General features: G+C 42.6%; 1 protein-coding gene across 1 annotated transcript in view; it reads right to left on the bottom strand.

Annotated features, from left to right (window-relative positions):
- KIN (Kin17 DNA and RNA binding protein) overlaps window positions 1-15,048 on the bottom strand; it is a 33,204-nt gene extending 18,156 nt beyond the window's left edge. The window contains exons 1-6 of the mRNA XM_045072376.1: window positions 14,853-15,048; window positions 9,873-9,967; window positions 5,273-5,316; window positions 5,067-5,189; window positions 3,778-3,959; window positions 737-785 (exon numbers count right to left, since the gene is read on the bottom strand). Coding sequence (XP_044928311.1) covers window positions 737-785; window positions 3,778-3,959; window positions 5,067-5,189; window positions 5,273-5,316; window positions 9,873-9,967; window positions 14,853-14,966 — 607 coding nt within the window. The 5' untranslated portion in view covers window positions 14,967-15,048. The remainder of the gene's footprint in view (window positions 1-736; window positions 786-3,777; window positions 3,960-5,066; window positions 5,190-5,272; window positions 5,317-9,872; window positions 9,968-14,852) is intronic.
- Between the last annotated feature and the right edge of the window lie 18 nt (window positions 15,049-15,066).

Genomic DNA, 15,066 nt, shown 5'->3' with positions numbered 1-15,066 from the left:
AGCTACCGGCGACTGCCTTGGCCACTCTCTGCCTCCACAGCTCCCCCTCCCCGTGCTAAGGGAACAGGACTCCAAGTCAGCTCGGGTGTGTAATGTAGCTCTTAGACATGGTTTGGAGCTCGAGTCTGAATGTCTGTGTCCCCCTAAAACTGGTACGTTGAAAACCTAATGTCCGAAGTCATATGATTAGGAGGTGGGGAGATTCAGGAGGTATTAGTAAGGTTCTTTTGCTCTAAACCAATCAGAATAATCCCACTTCATTTCCCAGTGACTGCTTCAGATAGAGGCTGATATGGACTGGCCATGATATTCAGAAGGAAGTCTGCTGGCCGGAGGAGTGTTTTCTAGATAAAGTTTCCTTTTTCCTTGCTCACCGGGGACTCCGGAAGAGATGCCTTCTGTTGTCCTCTGGACAATGTGGGTGTGCATACAATGGCCAAAGTGCCCGCCCCACCTTGTGTCCAGCGGCTGACAGAGGGCCTGGCATCCAGAACCGCTCTACTTCTGGGACTCTTACTCTGGCAACATACTTCCTTATTACTTAGACTAGTTTTAGTTGGTTTTGTTACTTGTAGTTGAAGGCACCCTACCTGGTTCATTGTTACCTTTTCGTAAACCGGTAAAAACAATGCATTCCAGACAGATTATACGTCTTGCCCCCAAACATGGCGCTAGTTTTAGGCAGAGCCGATATAAAATCATCCATATTAAAAGAGTAAGAAAAAAGTAAAACCACCTTTTTCTTCGTCATTTTCTCTGCTTAATTCCGTAAAAATAGGGGCCTCCTAAAAGGCAAAAAAAAAAAAAAAAAAAAAAAAGAAAGAAAGAAAGAAAAAAGAAAAAAAAGAGGATGATGGTTTGGTTCACAGTGCATTTACTATCAATATTCAAGAGTCCCAAATTATGACTTGCTACCCATGTTGCAAGGCAGCTCCAACATGCAGCTCTGAAATGGTTTAAGATCCAGGCGCCTGGGCTGCTCAGCTGGTCAAGTACCTACCTACGGCTCTGGCCATGATCCCAGAATCCTGGGATTAAGGCCTACATTGAGGTCCCTGCTCAGTGGGGAATCCGCTTCTCCCTCCCTCCTGCTGTTTCTCTCTCTCTCTCAAATACATAAATGAGATCTTTAAAAAAAATAAAATGATCAAGATCCTAGTTAAGAAATTATACGTACTGCAAATATTCTTCAACTGAGAATTATTTCAAAGGTGAAAAAAGTGGCTTCTTTGTACCACATTGCAGAAGATTACCTACATTTTTATTTCTACTACAATTTAAACAGAAAACAACATAAAACAATTAACCTTTAGAATTTTAGCTAGAGGATGGAGTGCCTGGGTGGCTCCTTTGGTTAAGCATCTGCCTTTGGCTCAGGTCATGATCTCGGGGTCCTGGAATCCAGCCCCGCATCAGGCTCCCTGCTCAGCGGGGGAGTCAGTTTCTCCTTTTCCCTTGCACTGCTCATGCTCTCTTTTGCTTGCTCTCTCTCTCTCTCTCAAACAGATAAAATCTTAAAAAATTAGAATTTTAGCTAGAGGATTACTTTAAAAAGCAAAACCCTTCTATACAGTGGGAGAGTTCAGTGTAATATCAAGAGCCTAAGACTAACTCACACTGAACCGCAGATCAAACCCACCTCTGCACGTTATTAGCTCCGGCACCATCTCACCATCTCCCCGTACCTCAACTACTCTGTCTATAAAACAGGAATACTGTGCACATCTAGAGGTGTCGTAAGGATAAATAGGATAAAATAAAGGAAGCTCTTAGCATAACGCCTGCAACAGGGTTTGATAAACGTTAGCTGTTATTTCTACTAATAAAAATGTTGTCTTGAGATGCAGCTGAGAAATTCTTTTCTCCATTAGGATCTCATGAAGGAAGGCGAAAGACAAGATGCTACATTTGAAAAAAACTGATAATATTTAAGAATGCAATGAGGAAACACTGAGCAGTAGGCTTCCCTCTGCCTTTAAGGGGAGGATGCTATTTATACTTAAAGAGTGCAAATTAACTTGAAGATTTTAGTGGAATTAAGCTAAAATGTTACAAAAGGTAAACGAATTTCTTCCACATAAGCTGTGATCCTTCTTAATTTCCACAAGAGGAAATTACCATTTTCCCTCTACTGAAAGCAGAGGTTTAAAAATGAAAAAGGTGAATCAATTTCAGGAATAAAAAGCTTTAGATCTCAGGTGCCTGGGTGGCTCAGTGGGTTAAGCCCAGGCCTTCTACTTGGGTCGTGATCTCAGGGTCCTGGGATGGAGCCCCACATTGGGCTCTCTGCTCAGCGGGGAGCCTGCTTCCTCCTCTCTGCCTACTTGTGATCTGTCGGTCAAGTGAATAAATAAAATCTTTAAAAAAAAAAAATGCTTGTAGATCTTAGGCAAGGGTTTAAATTTGTCAATTACAGCAGTTTAACCATTGTTTTACTTTAATACAGAAAACTCCTAAAAGACTGTGTGAATAAATGCATATGAACACACGCATATGGAAAGAGTACCATTATAACCCGCGCACCCATCACTTATCAAGGTCAACTAACACGGTATAAAAGCTGACTCATAAACAGATCTTCATTTCTTATCGCCGGCTACTTCCAGCATCGCTCTGTACTGAACAGCTTTTATCAGACATGTACCTTAATGATCAGAGCCCCTGTATTCACCATAGCCAAACACTGAAAACAAGCCACACACTTGTGGCTTGGAGAATGGGTAAGTTGTGTGATAGTCATAAAATGGAACAGCAGACATCACTTTAAAAAAAGAGTTAAACACCGACAGGAAAGAACACAGGTACAGGAAACATAAAGAACGCTCTGTTTGAGTTAAAGAAGCCAGACAGGGAGTATATGGTGCAATCTCCCTTCTACGAAGTTCAAGAATCCACTAACAGATGATCAATAGTGCTACGTTAGAACCCTGGTTCCTTCTTGGGGGAAAGGGACTGTTCACTGGGAATGACTGTGACTCTGGAAATGGTCTGTATCTTATCTGGGGGGTGATCTGGGTGGGTCACTACACAGACTCTCCATCCATCTACTTCTATCCATGTGTAAAATTTCACTGAGCTTTAGTCACCTTTAGAGTAACGCCCAGCATACACTTTATCACATGTATTTTATACCACAATAAGCTTTTTAAAAATACTAAATGGCTAGTGGTTCACACATATACTAGGTTGTTTTCCTGCACACGCATAACTTTTGATAGGTAAACACCACGAGGCAGGGAGTTTTTACCCTTTGTTTACTGCTCTATCTCCAGTGCCTAGAAGAAGGCCTAGAAGGATATTGGTTAAAATTAATGCCATACTCTAGTTACGCCAACACCTGGACCACCTGAAACATGTCTTCCTCCCCCATTTATCTGCGTTTTGCCCATTGCTTTTTCAAGCCCAGCGGTAGCTACCTTCAGATACTCTGTACCTTCCCCAGGCTGGGGTGAGTGCTGGATCTCCAGGTTCCCACACTTTGTTTAACCGAGCATTGCATTAATTCCATCCAAGTGATATGATCTGCTCTGTCTCCCCCGTTAGCTATCCCCTCTGCCTTAGGGATAAGGAAACCGAGGTTTAGAAGACTGTGGAATTCTATAAGACCATGAGGCAGTAACTTAGGATTTGTCTCAACTCCAAAACCTAGGCTTTTGTACTCGGCCATGTTCTTTCTTCTCTTAATTAAGGAACGAGACCTATAAAATTAAATTCAGTGCTTAAAAGTTTTGTTTGAGACCTTTTCCTGTTGCTTCCTGGAATGATACTGGTGCTCACCTGTTCTTTCCCTTCCAGACCTCTTCTCACTTGTTCCTGAATAAATTTGGCTGTTTTTTCCTCATCGTCAAGGTCCTGCTTCTTCTTTTTCTCTAGTTCCAGTTGCCGGCGGATAGTTTCTGGGTCCCTGTCTATGTACTGAATATACCAGCCCTTTGGGGTCTCATCCACCTTGCACAAACCTTTAAAAAAATAAAAGATTAAAAAATAATAATAATTTAAAAACTTTAAAAATTAAAAAATAAAAGATTTGTATACAATCAAAACTGAAAGCACATACAAATGTGTTTGATCTCTGCACCATGTGTTTATTCCTTCAAACACATTCATTCAAACACATTCAAATACATAAATTCATGCAGCCCACAAATTTTCCATACTCACAGCTGATGAAACTTAAGATATTTTAAGTGGAATATTTTACCTCCTTAAACAGGAAAATATTATTATTCTGATTTTTCACTAGCTAGGTTAAGTCAACTGTGTGAGCAGGGGAAACACATGAAAGAAGTATCATCTTGCTTAGTGATTATTTAACTGTGTCTAAGTAGTTAACGTCCAAGGAGAACATGATATTCTGCTAACTTAACTAAGTAGAAATTTTCCCCATCAGACGGAATAAAGGAACACACCGGATTAGTAATACATTGACACAAAATTTCTTTCTCCTCTCTTCCTAAGCTTTAGCCTAGGAAGATCAGAAATGGAATAAGCTACAACAAATTGTTAAAGAACTCCATGGGGTGCCTCCACAGCTTGGTCCGAGGTCTGACTCTTGATTTCAGCTCAGGTCGTGATCTCAGGGTCATGAGATCAAGCCCCACGTCGGGCTCCCCACTCAGCATGGAGTCAAGTTTAGACTCTGTCTCGCTCTGCCTCCCTCTGCCTCTCCCACGTGTGTTCTCTCTCTCTGTCTCTCTCTCGAATAAATAAATAAATAAATATTTTTAAATATTTAAATATTTGTTACCTCCTTAAACAGGGGTAACAAAGATTTCCAAAAGTAAAATGAATAAGGGGGCAAAAAAAGGGAAGGACTGATAGTAATTGTTACCCCAGATGAGAGGATGCTTTGGTGACACATCTTTGCGCGATTGAAAGAACCATTCCAGACACTCCATATTCAAGTGTAACCCACAAAATCAATCCTGGAAGATTATGCTCCTCTTGGCCAGTTTTTAATTGCCGTATTTGTCCAAGTTTCCATAAATTTGCATGGAAATTATGACAACTGTCTCTCCTTGCACTGGAGCCACATGACGACTAGTCACATCCTGCCTTACTCTTACCTTCTCTGCCCAGCCACTTTGTAAAATCAGTGAGAGTCTCCCACTGAGTGGCATTCATATGGATGTGCTCCCGGTGGCTGATATACTCATTGTAAACGATGTTGTTGTGAACTCTCTTAGTGCCTATGAACAAAATACAACACCATCAATCCTGGGCACGTTACAACATGATGATGTTACTATACGCACAACACCAGGATGCTTACCAAAGCGTCTCCTGAGAAGTTCTAGAAAGTCATTTCGGAATTCCCTAATAAGGAAAGGAAAGAGAGCATTATGGCACTTTTACAAATATAAAGCATCACTTCTCTGAAATGTAAGCCACCATACAGTTTCAATGTCCAATGATACATGAACCATCTGTGTGAATGTCTGTGAAGAACCTTTAAAAGCTGAAAAAGGAAGGAATCCCAAAAGACTAGAGCTTTCAAGAAGGACAGGTCAAAGTCAGTCTGGAGGACAACTGTCAGCATTGGCAGAGCAGCCGGAACCAAAGTGACGACACGTCTTTGCAGAGGTTCCTTCATCAAGTCTCTCAGTGCTACTGAATGTGGCACAACAACACTGTCTTTTTGACGGTAAAAACAACTTCCCTTATTCCACGGGAAATTGGCACTCACTGTGTCCCTCTGCACTGAGTACACTGTGTTAAGTGTACTTAACACAGGTAAACATACATGAGTAAAACACAAATCCTGACCCAGGTTACAATCTAGCAGAAGCAATCATAAAAGAAATCGAACAGCAAAAGAGATGTAAAAAAGTATCAGGGGAGTCCAGGGAGATCCCTAATATGGGCAGCAAAGTATAAATAGGACTTTAGGGGCGCCTGGGTGGCTCACTTGGTTTAAGCGTCTGCTTTCAGGTCAGGTCATGATCCCAGGATCCTGGGATCAAGCACCACATCGGGCTCCCCGCTCAATGGAGAGCCTGCTTCTCCCTCTCCCACTCCCCCTACTTGTGTTTCCTCTCTCGCTGTTTCTCTGTCAAGTAAATAAATCAAATCTTTAAAAAAATAAAAATAAAAACCAAGTAGGACTTTAGACGTGAAGAGAAAGAGAAGACCTTCCCCAGCTGGCAGAGACACGAAAGCGTCACACCTGGGAAGTTAAAATCTAATTGGGCTAACGTTGAGAGTAGACAAAAATGGGGGATGCAGTGGCATAGAATAGAATAATGGGGCGTGGGTGCAAAACACAGCTGGAAAATACCGGTACGGCTACTCTTCGAAGTATCTTTAATGTCATGCGAAAGAGGGAGGGTTTTATGCGTGCGGTGGAAAAGCACCAAATAGTTTACTGAGGAATTAGTCTGTGAAAATCTGTGATTTAGAAAGATAATCTTGTGGAAAGTATAGAATAAGAATTCTCAAAGTGTGGTCCCCAGAGGAGCGGCACTGCCATCACCTGGGAACTAGACAGAAATGCTAAATAAGTCTCCTGCCCCACCAGAACCTGCCACTATGGTCCCGAGCCCTCCAGGTGACTCGGACGCATGTAGAGGTCCCACGGGCATAAAGCATGATTGGGAGGAGCGGAAGCTGCAGCCGGGAGCCCAGTGAGGAAATCAGGGAATTAATTTGGGCAAAGGAGGATAAGAACTATTATTACTAGAGTCTTGAGAATGGAGAGGATACAAGTTTAAAGGACACCGTAGAGAACTGATGAGGACTTCCCAGCCTGGCATTCCACGTAGGAAGTCATCAGGCAGCCCAGGATAATAAGCAGGTGTGTTGGGCAGAATACTGCCCTTAGTTTTAAAATGTTGGCTCTGTATTCAGAAATACAGAACTGTGCAGGAAAAAAAAATCTACAACTCAAGACAGATGTAAGAAACAAACAGTAAGACCGCGGAGTCAACCAACATGAAGTCTGAACAGCTAGAAGAATGACGGGACTCCTGGAGCCTGTGAACTAAGGAGAAAAGGAAGCCAAGTGGGCGCCCTGAAGAATGTTCTTGCATTTGAGGAGCTGGGGGACAGGCAGAAGGGTTAAGGAAGACAGTAAGACAGGAGGATAGTAAGCAGGGGAGGAGGAGTAGGAAAGAATGGAAAACAGAGACGTGTTTGTGGACAGTTAAGAAAAGATACAGAGGAAGATGGAGAGGCACAAGCGACCCTTCCAGAGGCTGCCGGAGGTGGGCGGCAGCTACCGTGGACACAGCGGACAGGGCTGGGGAGGAAGGCTCCAGTGTAGATGGCTCTTGCCAGAATGGTATTTCCCCAAATGTGGCCTGTGTAGCCTAGTGGTATTCCAGACAGTCCCCCCGCCCCCATTTTTAAAAAAAGATTTTATTTATTTGGCAGAGAGCAAGAGAGAAAGAGAGAAAGAACAAGCAGGGGGAGCAGCAGGCGGAAGGAGAGGGGGAAATAGGCTTCTCACCAAGCAGAGAGCCCAATGTGGGACTCGACCCCAGGACCCCGGGATCATGACCTGAGCTGAAGGCAGATGCTTAAACCGGCTGAGCCACCCAGTGCCCCTCCAGATGGTTTTGGGTGGTTCAGATAAATCCTCTTTGCCTTTTTCACTGTGCTACTTGCCTTGATGGCACAAAAGCCATGCAGGACCAACCTGCTGACATCTTAGCCAACTGCAGGCATTGGGTGGTGAGGCCACAGTATACCAGCAGCCCAGGTCTTCTTCATGGGCCGGCGCTCGCAGTGAAAGTCAATGTCAGTCTCATCAAGAATGTCCTTGACAAAGCAATATTATTAATAGTATTACAACTCAACCTTTGGGGCTCTGTCTTTCCACCAGCCTGTGTGATCAAATGGGATTATGAGTTAACCACTTCTGCCGCTGGACAGTGGTTGTTGTGAGCAAATCACTCGTGCCATTGTCTGGGCCACGTGCTGAACTACCCTTTTCACAGAGCACCATTTTGTTGGAAAGAGTGACTGACAGATCAACCATGATTATTCCAAACTGGGTATTTAGTAGACACTTCCCCAAACATAAACAAAGGGAGCGCTGTCATGTCAAGGAAAACAACTGATGGTATTTTTGGCCAATGATAAAATTTGGGCTTTCGAGAAAAATCTAAATCCAGCAAGTTAGCATCAGTCACTGTGAGTCTGATGTACTTTCCAAAACTTCAAGACATTTCTGATGACACTGATGCTGATGTTAATAAATATGATTTTATGCTATTATGTAATGAAAGGTGTCACCACTCCGAATACACAGTGAGCCAATATTTTACAAATGACCAGTGCATGATGATATAAAATCACACACAGGTATGAGAAGTACAAAGTGAAAGACCAGGGGTTCATGATTTAATAGGGCACAAAAAGTTTGCTGATGTGGTTTCAGATTCCACATGGCAACTAATCTTTAAGAAACTACCATGCCAGGGAGGCCTGGGCGGTTCAGGTGGTTGAGCCACTGACTCTGGATTTCAGTTCAGGTCACGGTCTCAGGGTCCTGGGATCGAGCCCTGCGTCTGGCTCCACACTCAGTGGAGAGTTTGCTTGTGGATTTTCTCTCCCCTTGGCCCATCCCCCCACTCAAGCACAGGTACACACACTCTCTAAAAGAATAATAAATAAACCTCAAAAAAAAAAAAGTTTAAGAAACTACCATGCCATTGTTTTGATTTAGTTTCAAAGAAGAAGATGCAAAATTATCTGAAAAAGGCTATTAAAATATTACCCCATTCCAGCTCTACATCTATGAATAGAATGAGCTTTCTTTGTGTTTCCCAAAACATTTTGAAACAAACTGAATGCAGAAGCAGCTGCGGAATCCAACCATCTTCGTTTAGTCAGACATTGCAGACTGGCAAAAATGTAAACAATACCACTCTCACCTTTTTGTTTTAGAAAAGATATGCTCTTTAATTTAAAAAATTCATTTATCTTAACATGCAATAGGTTTCTTATTGTTATTTTTTTTAAAGATTTTATTTATTTATTTGACAGAGATCACAAGTAGGCAGAGAGGAAGGCAGAGACAGAGGAGAAAGCAGGCTCCCTGCTGAGTAGACAGCCAATGTGCGGCTCGATCCAGGACCTGGGATCATGACCTGAGCCAAAGGTAGAGGCTTTAACCCACTGAGCCACCCAGGCGCCCCTCTCATTGTTATTTTAAATAAAGTAATAATACATTAATTTTTCATTTTTAATCTCTAATTTACAAATAGCAATGTATCACTATCAAGTATCAATATCAAATATAAACAAAAGCTCTTTGGGTTCTTCAATAATTTTTAAGGGTGGAAAGGGGTCCTAAAACCAAAAGGTCTAGAACTTTGGAAAGAAAGAGATAGAAGTAAAAGTGAACATTAATAGTAATAATAATTAACAGCTATTAATTGAGTCCTGGGTACTCTTCTAAATACTTTAGAAGTATTAACTCATTAATCTTTAAATAAACTCCATAAAATAAAGGGAACGCCTGGAAGATGATGCTGTTTTTAGTCCCATTTTACAGATGAGCAGACAAAAGTACAGACAAATGTAAGTGGTTCAGCCAGTCACACAGCTCCTGAGTAGAGAAGCCTGGACTTGCAGGGTTTAAGGCAGACGGTCTGACTCCGGAGCTGTGCTCTGAGCCACAACCGAGTTAGAATGAAAGATAGTTTTTTAGATTTGAAGTGCAAGACTAAATTGTGAGAAGCACTTTTGCAACATTTCCATACTATGATAAACTGTCAAAGGAAAATAAAACCTGAGCACAGGGTACTACCGCTATCGTGCTAATGTGTAAAGAATGGACACAGCTCCCAATACAGAAAATACTAAGCATCTACTCAATGTCTGACTGAATAAAGCTCACGAGGAAAGAATGTCTTTAAGTTACTTACTCTGAAAAATAATCCATAAATTGCTGAGGATTTTCGGAAGCGAGCAAAAGTTGTCTCTGATGAGATTCAGACATACAGTGACATTTGAAGCCATTCTACAAAAATGCAAAGGTAGCAGTTACATTCTGATTTAGATCATCATAAGCGGCCCTAAACAGAAGTATTTAATCAACCCTGAAAAGCTGCTCTTCGATAATAAATTGTAAAAAAAGAAAAAAAAGGAAAAAATCACTAGCTTTAAGCTCACTATTATTTTTATTTAAAAGTTTTTTACAAGGTTGAGTTACGCAACACTCCTAATCAAAGCATAATCCCGGATTACAGAGACGGAAAAACAGTGCTTTGGAAAACTGACAGTAGTAAGAAATCTGACAGAAGAGAGACTTTTTTTTCCGTGACTTTGTTTTTTCGATCACTTTAACAAATTCTGTTGAGCACCTACTTTGTGAAGTGTTGTGCAAGTTCCTGGAGGGACGGAATGAAGGAAGATGGGCCAGTAGTGAATTTCCATTACGGGGACTATTTCACTCTACTTTCGTTCATTATCCAAAATACACTGCGGCATATTACAGAAACCTCCTTGAAATACACTAAACCTGCATCTTCTTCAGACGACTATGAAAGAGTTACAAGCTTTGGCTTTGTATCCACCTGACTTAACATTTACACCTTTTTCTTCATAGAAAGAGAAATGAAAAATGCGTTTCTCCTCCTGTATTCCTGTTTCAGTGAATAGCACAGTCGCCCAACCACAGTCGCCCACCCACAGTGAACCTTAGAGACAGGCACCCTCCAGTCGTCCTCTAGGTCCGCCTTCCGCATATCACTAAGCCCGCTTAGCCTTCTCCTGAAGAACTCGTCTCCTGTCCCTCGGCTCAATCTCACATCATTCGCCTGATGTCACCACTCACCTTGCTTAGCTTCCTAAGCTTTGGTTGCCTATAGACTACCCACACTGCTCCTGCCTCATCTGTGCAGTACTCGTGAATTACTCTTACTTAAATGTACCTTAAAAGGAAACTTAGTATCAGTCTCATAAATGAAAAAACCAGTACTACTTTCCATAAATTGAAAATAAATCAATAAAATGGAAACAAAATGATGTTACTAAATTCTAGAAACCCATGAGAGAGGATGGGCAGGAGGGGATATTCTGGATCTGACCACCTTCTCCCTCAATCTTCCAACACTGAGAGACAGGGAGACCCGGGAAGACTTTGGAGGAATCAGTTTCTCCTCCTGCAGGTCATTCTCCCAGGGAGGGAAGGCAGTGAACAGACTGGAGGGCAAACAGGACAGAACCACCACCAAGTGTCTTACTCTGAAATTGGTAACCAAAGGGAAAATTACGCCTTTATCTTCCTTTTCCCATTGGAACTATATTTTATGGTAACATTTAAGGATCAAACAGTCCTAGTTAATGAGAAAAAGGACATTTTTATAAAAGAATGGTAGCCAATAACAAATTTAGAAAAATATAAAAAAACAACCCATTTGCAACTCTTAAGGCAACAATGGACTACGGAAAGGATGCTAAAAACACCTAAGCAAAAGGTTGATGAGAGATTAGGTATATTCCTTACTGGTAACTTGCTCTTGCAAAAGAGAAAATATTAATTTCTACTGTTACTTTACAGGCCAGCATATTTACTCAAATATCTTAGTACTATCAGGTATTATGGGCTTCCTTATGTGATGTAATAGGAAATACATGGATAACCTATGTAGCAGTCTTCCCCAAAATATTTAACCCGAACCTAATCAAGCCTTCAGCTCTAAGTTCCAGTTTACAGAAACTGTAAGTTAAAGAAGGAAGGTGAAAGACAACCACAAGAAAACTTAGTTGTTTCATACCATAAAGTGGCAATGCTCCAAGGCAGTTACTGGTCAAATCTCTTCAAGTCAATGTCAGAAAAACGACAGCAAATTGAAAAGCACAGATATGGAAGCAACTCAAGCATCCATTGAAAGATGAACAGATAAAGAAGCTGGATGAAGACATACACAGTGGAGTATCAGCCATAAAAAGGAACGAGATTTTGCCATTTGTGACAATATGGATGGACCTAGAGAGTAATATGCTACATGAAATAAGTCAGAGAAAAGCAAATTTCACAATTTCACCTATATGTGGAATCTAAAAACAAACGAATAAACAAAAACAAAAGGACAAGCCAATCTATAAATACAGAGAACAAACTGATGGTTGCCAGAGGGGGGAGGGGGTGGCAGGATTGGTAAAACAGGCGAAGGGAAGTGGGAGATACAGGCCTCCAACAACGGAATGAATATGTCATGGGAACACAAAGTATAGCACGGGGAATATAGTCAATGGTATCATAACAATGGTGCGTGGTCCAGATGACAGCTACACTTGGGAACACAGCATAAGGTACAAACTTGTCGTACATACATAAGGTATAGGTCATGTTGGACACCTGAAACGAATGTGACTAATGTGTGTGTAATGTGTGTCAAGGATACTCATATAAAAAAATTAACTAAAAAAAAAAGAAAAATAACTGGGTTTTAGGGGGGCGGTAGAAAGAGTAAGAGACATAAGTTCTATCCTCAGTTTAGAATTGAGAGAGAATTAAAAGTCCTAATAACCCAACACAGAGATTTTTAAGGAAACGAAGCTACTCTATATGAGACTATAATAATGGACATATGTCATTATGTGTTTGTCCAAACCCACAGAACGTCCAACATCACTCTTGATGGTCATGATGATGTGTCAGGGTAGCTTTATTAATTATAACAAAAGTACTATCTTGTTGCAAGGTGCTGATCATGGGGAAGCTGTACATATGTGGGGCTCCAATGTGTATGGGAAATCTCTGTATCTTCTACTCATTATGGTGGTGAACCTAAAATTGCTCTAAAAAAAAAAATCTATTTTTAAAGTCTTAATAACAAATCCAAGTCATAGCTTTTGATTTGATCTTGGTTTGAAAAAAACTTTTAGGGGCGCCTGGGTGGCTCAGTGGGTTAAGCCACTGCCTTCGGTTCAGGTCATGATCTCAGTCAGCATCTTGGGATCGAGCCCCACATCGGGCTCTCTGCTCAGCGGGGAGCCTGCTTCCCTTCCTCTCTCTCTGCCTGCCTCTCTGCCTACTTGTGATCTCTCTCTCTCTGTCAAATAAATAAATAAATAAATTTAAAAAAAAAAAGAAGAAGAAAAAAACTTTTAAAAAGCATTTGTGGGAGCAAGGGAGGACATGTGAATATGGAGTGTGTATCAGACGACATAAGAGAATTTTTGTTGGGACGCCTAGGTGGCTCGGTGGGATAAAGCCTCTCTGCCTTCGGCTCAGGTCATGATTCCAGAGTCCTGGGATCTCTGCTCAGCAGGGAGCCTGCTTCCCCATCTCTCTCTGCCTGTCTCTCTGCCTACTTGTGATCTCTCTCTCTGTCTAATAAATAAATAAATAAAATCTTTTTTAAAATTTCAAAAAAAATTAAAATTAAAAAAAGAGAGAGAATTTTTATTAATTTTGTTATGTGGGACGATGTATATTGTGGCTATGCAGAAAAATATCCAAATATCTTAGAGAAGCATAAATAGATTAAATATCCTGATGCTTGGAATTTACTTTAAAATATTTCTGAAGGAACGCCTGGGTGGCTCAGGTGGTTAAGCCGCTGCTTTTTGCTCAGGTCATAATCCCAGAGTCCTCAAATCTGGTTTGCACTGGGGAAATCCTTGCTCAGCAGGGAGCCTGCTTCTCTCTCTTCCTGCCCTGCCTGTCGCTGCCCCTGCCTGTGCTCTCTCTAACAAATAAACAAAACCTTAAAAATAAGTAAATAGATAAAATGTTTCTTAAAGAAGCAAAGACAGGCCAAGTTATTTAAAATGTTTAATATGGGTAATGGATATATGGATGTTCACTGTACTAGTCTCTAGCTTTCTGTCTGAGAATGTCACCTTGACTATTAAAAAAGAATGAACCAGGGGTGCCTGGGTGGCTCAGTGGGTTAAGCCTCTGCCTTCTGCTCAGGTCATGATCTCAGAGACCTGGGCTCGGGTTCTCTGCTCAGTGGGGAGCCTGCTTCCCCCTGCTTTTTCTGCCTGCCTCTCTGCTTATTTGTGACCTCTGTCTGTCAAATAAATAAAAATTTAAAAGAATGAACTGGAGAGATAGGTAAAAGAAAAACTGCATCCGTGTTATTCAGTGTAAGGCCTACATCAGTATCTCATCCCTGGCTGGCAGAAACACTGGGGTAGATTCTTCCAGTTACCCAGTGCTCCTCTGCACCTGCCCAATCCAACTCCATCTCCAGGGAAAAATATGATCCTGTCACTAGCTTGCTCTCAAGTCTTCCAAGTGCTTTATCATCCACCTCACTAATGAGAATAAGTATAAACTCCATTGCACGGCATGCAAAACTCTCTAAGACCTCCCCAGAGACCCCTCAGCGACGGTACGCGTAATCCGGATTCAAAACTCACAGTCTTACCGGCAGGTACAACTGCTACTTCCACTTTACAGGAGAGGCCAACAGGCAGAGGGAAATGGAAGCGCCCTGGCTTAGACGACACAGTGAGGAAGCGGCGCGGCCCGGGGTTCGGGACTCTGACAGTGCGACTCCCGCCCACGAACCCATCCACAGGAATATCCGGGGCCCGGCACACTGCGGACGCTCCCTAACCGCTCGCCAGACGAGCGCTGGGCCCCGGCTCAGCTGTCCTTTTTCATCTGACCCCGAAAAGAGCTGTGAATCCTAACCATGCCGCTTCTCTGCAGTGGCGTCAGGTCAGAGACGATGGTCACTGCCGGCCCCCGGGCCCCCACCCGGCCCCGCACTACCCAACGCCGCCGCTTTCGGACGGCTGGAGTCGCAGCACGTCTACCAGAGCCGAGGAGCTGACTCGCAGCGCGGAACCCGGACTAAGGGACCCGAGATCCACTCCCTCGACCCCGGCGCCAGGGGCCGGAACCAGGATGGTCCAGCAGGGCCCCATCCAGGCCCGCTTACCTCGTCCCGACACTGCTTCTGACACATCTGGCAGTACCAGCGCAGCTTCTGAAGCCCCTTGGATTTGATCCTGTTGGCGATGGCCTTTGGGGTAAGAAAATCTGACTTCCCCATCGCGACCACGACAGCGACAACTTTACTGAAGCCCAGCGCTCCGCCAACCGGAAGCGGAATGAAGCTGTCGACGGTGGGTGGGCGGGACAAATGCCAGCCG

The sequence above is a fragment of the Mustela putorius genome, unplaced genomic scaffold (genome assembly GCF_011764305.1).
Source record: "Mustela putorius furo isolate JIRA1106 unplaced genomic scaffold, ASM1176430v1.1 tig00004033_pilon_pilon_pilon, whole genome shotgun sequence".
Classification (NCBI taxonomy): domain Eukaryota; kingdom Metazoa; phylum Chordata; class Mammalia; order Carnivora; family Mustelidae; genus Mustela; species Mustela putorius.
Note: the sequence above shows the minus strand (reverse complement) of the source record. Positions and strands in the feature narration are given on the sequence as shown.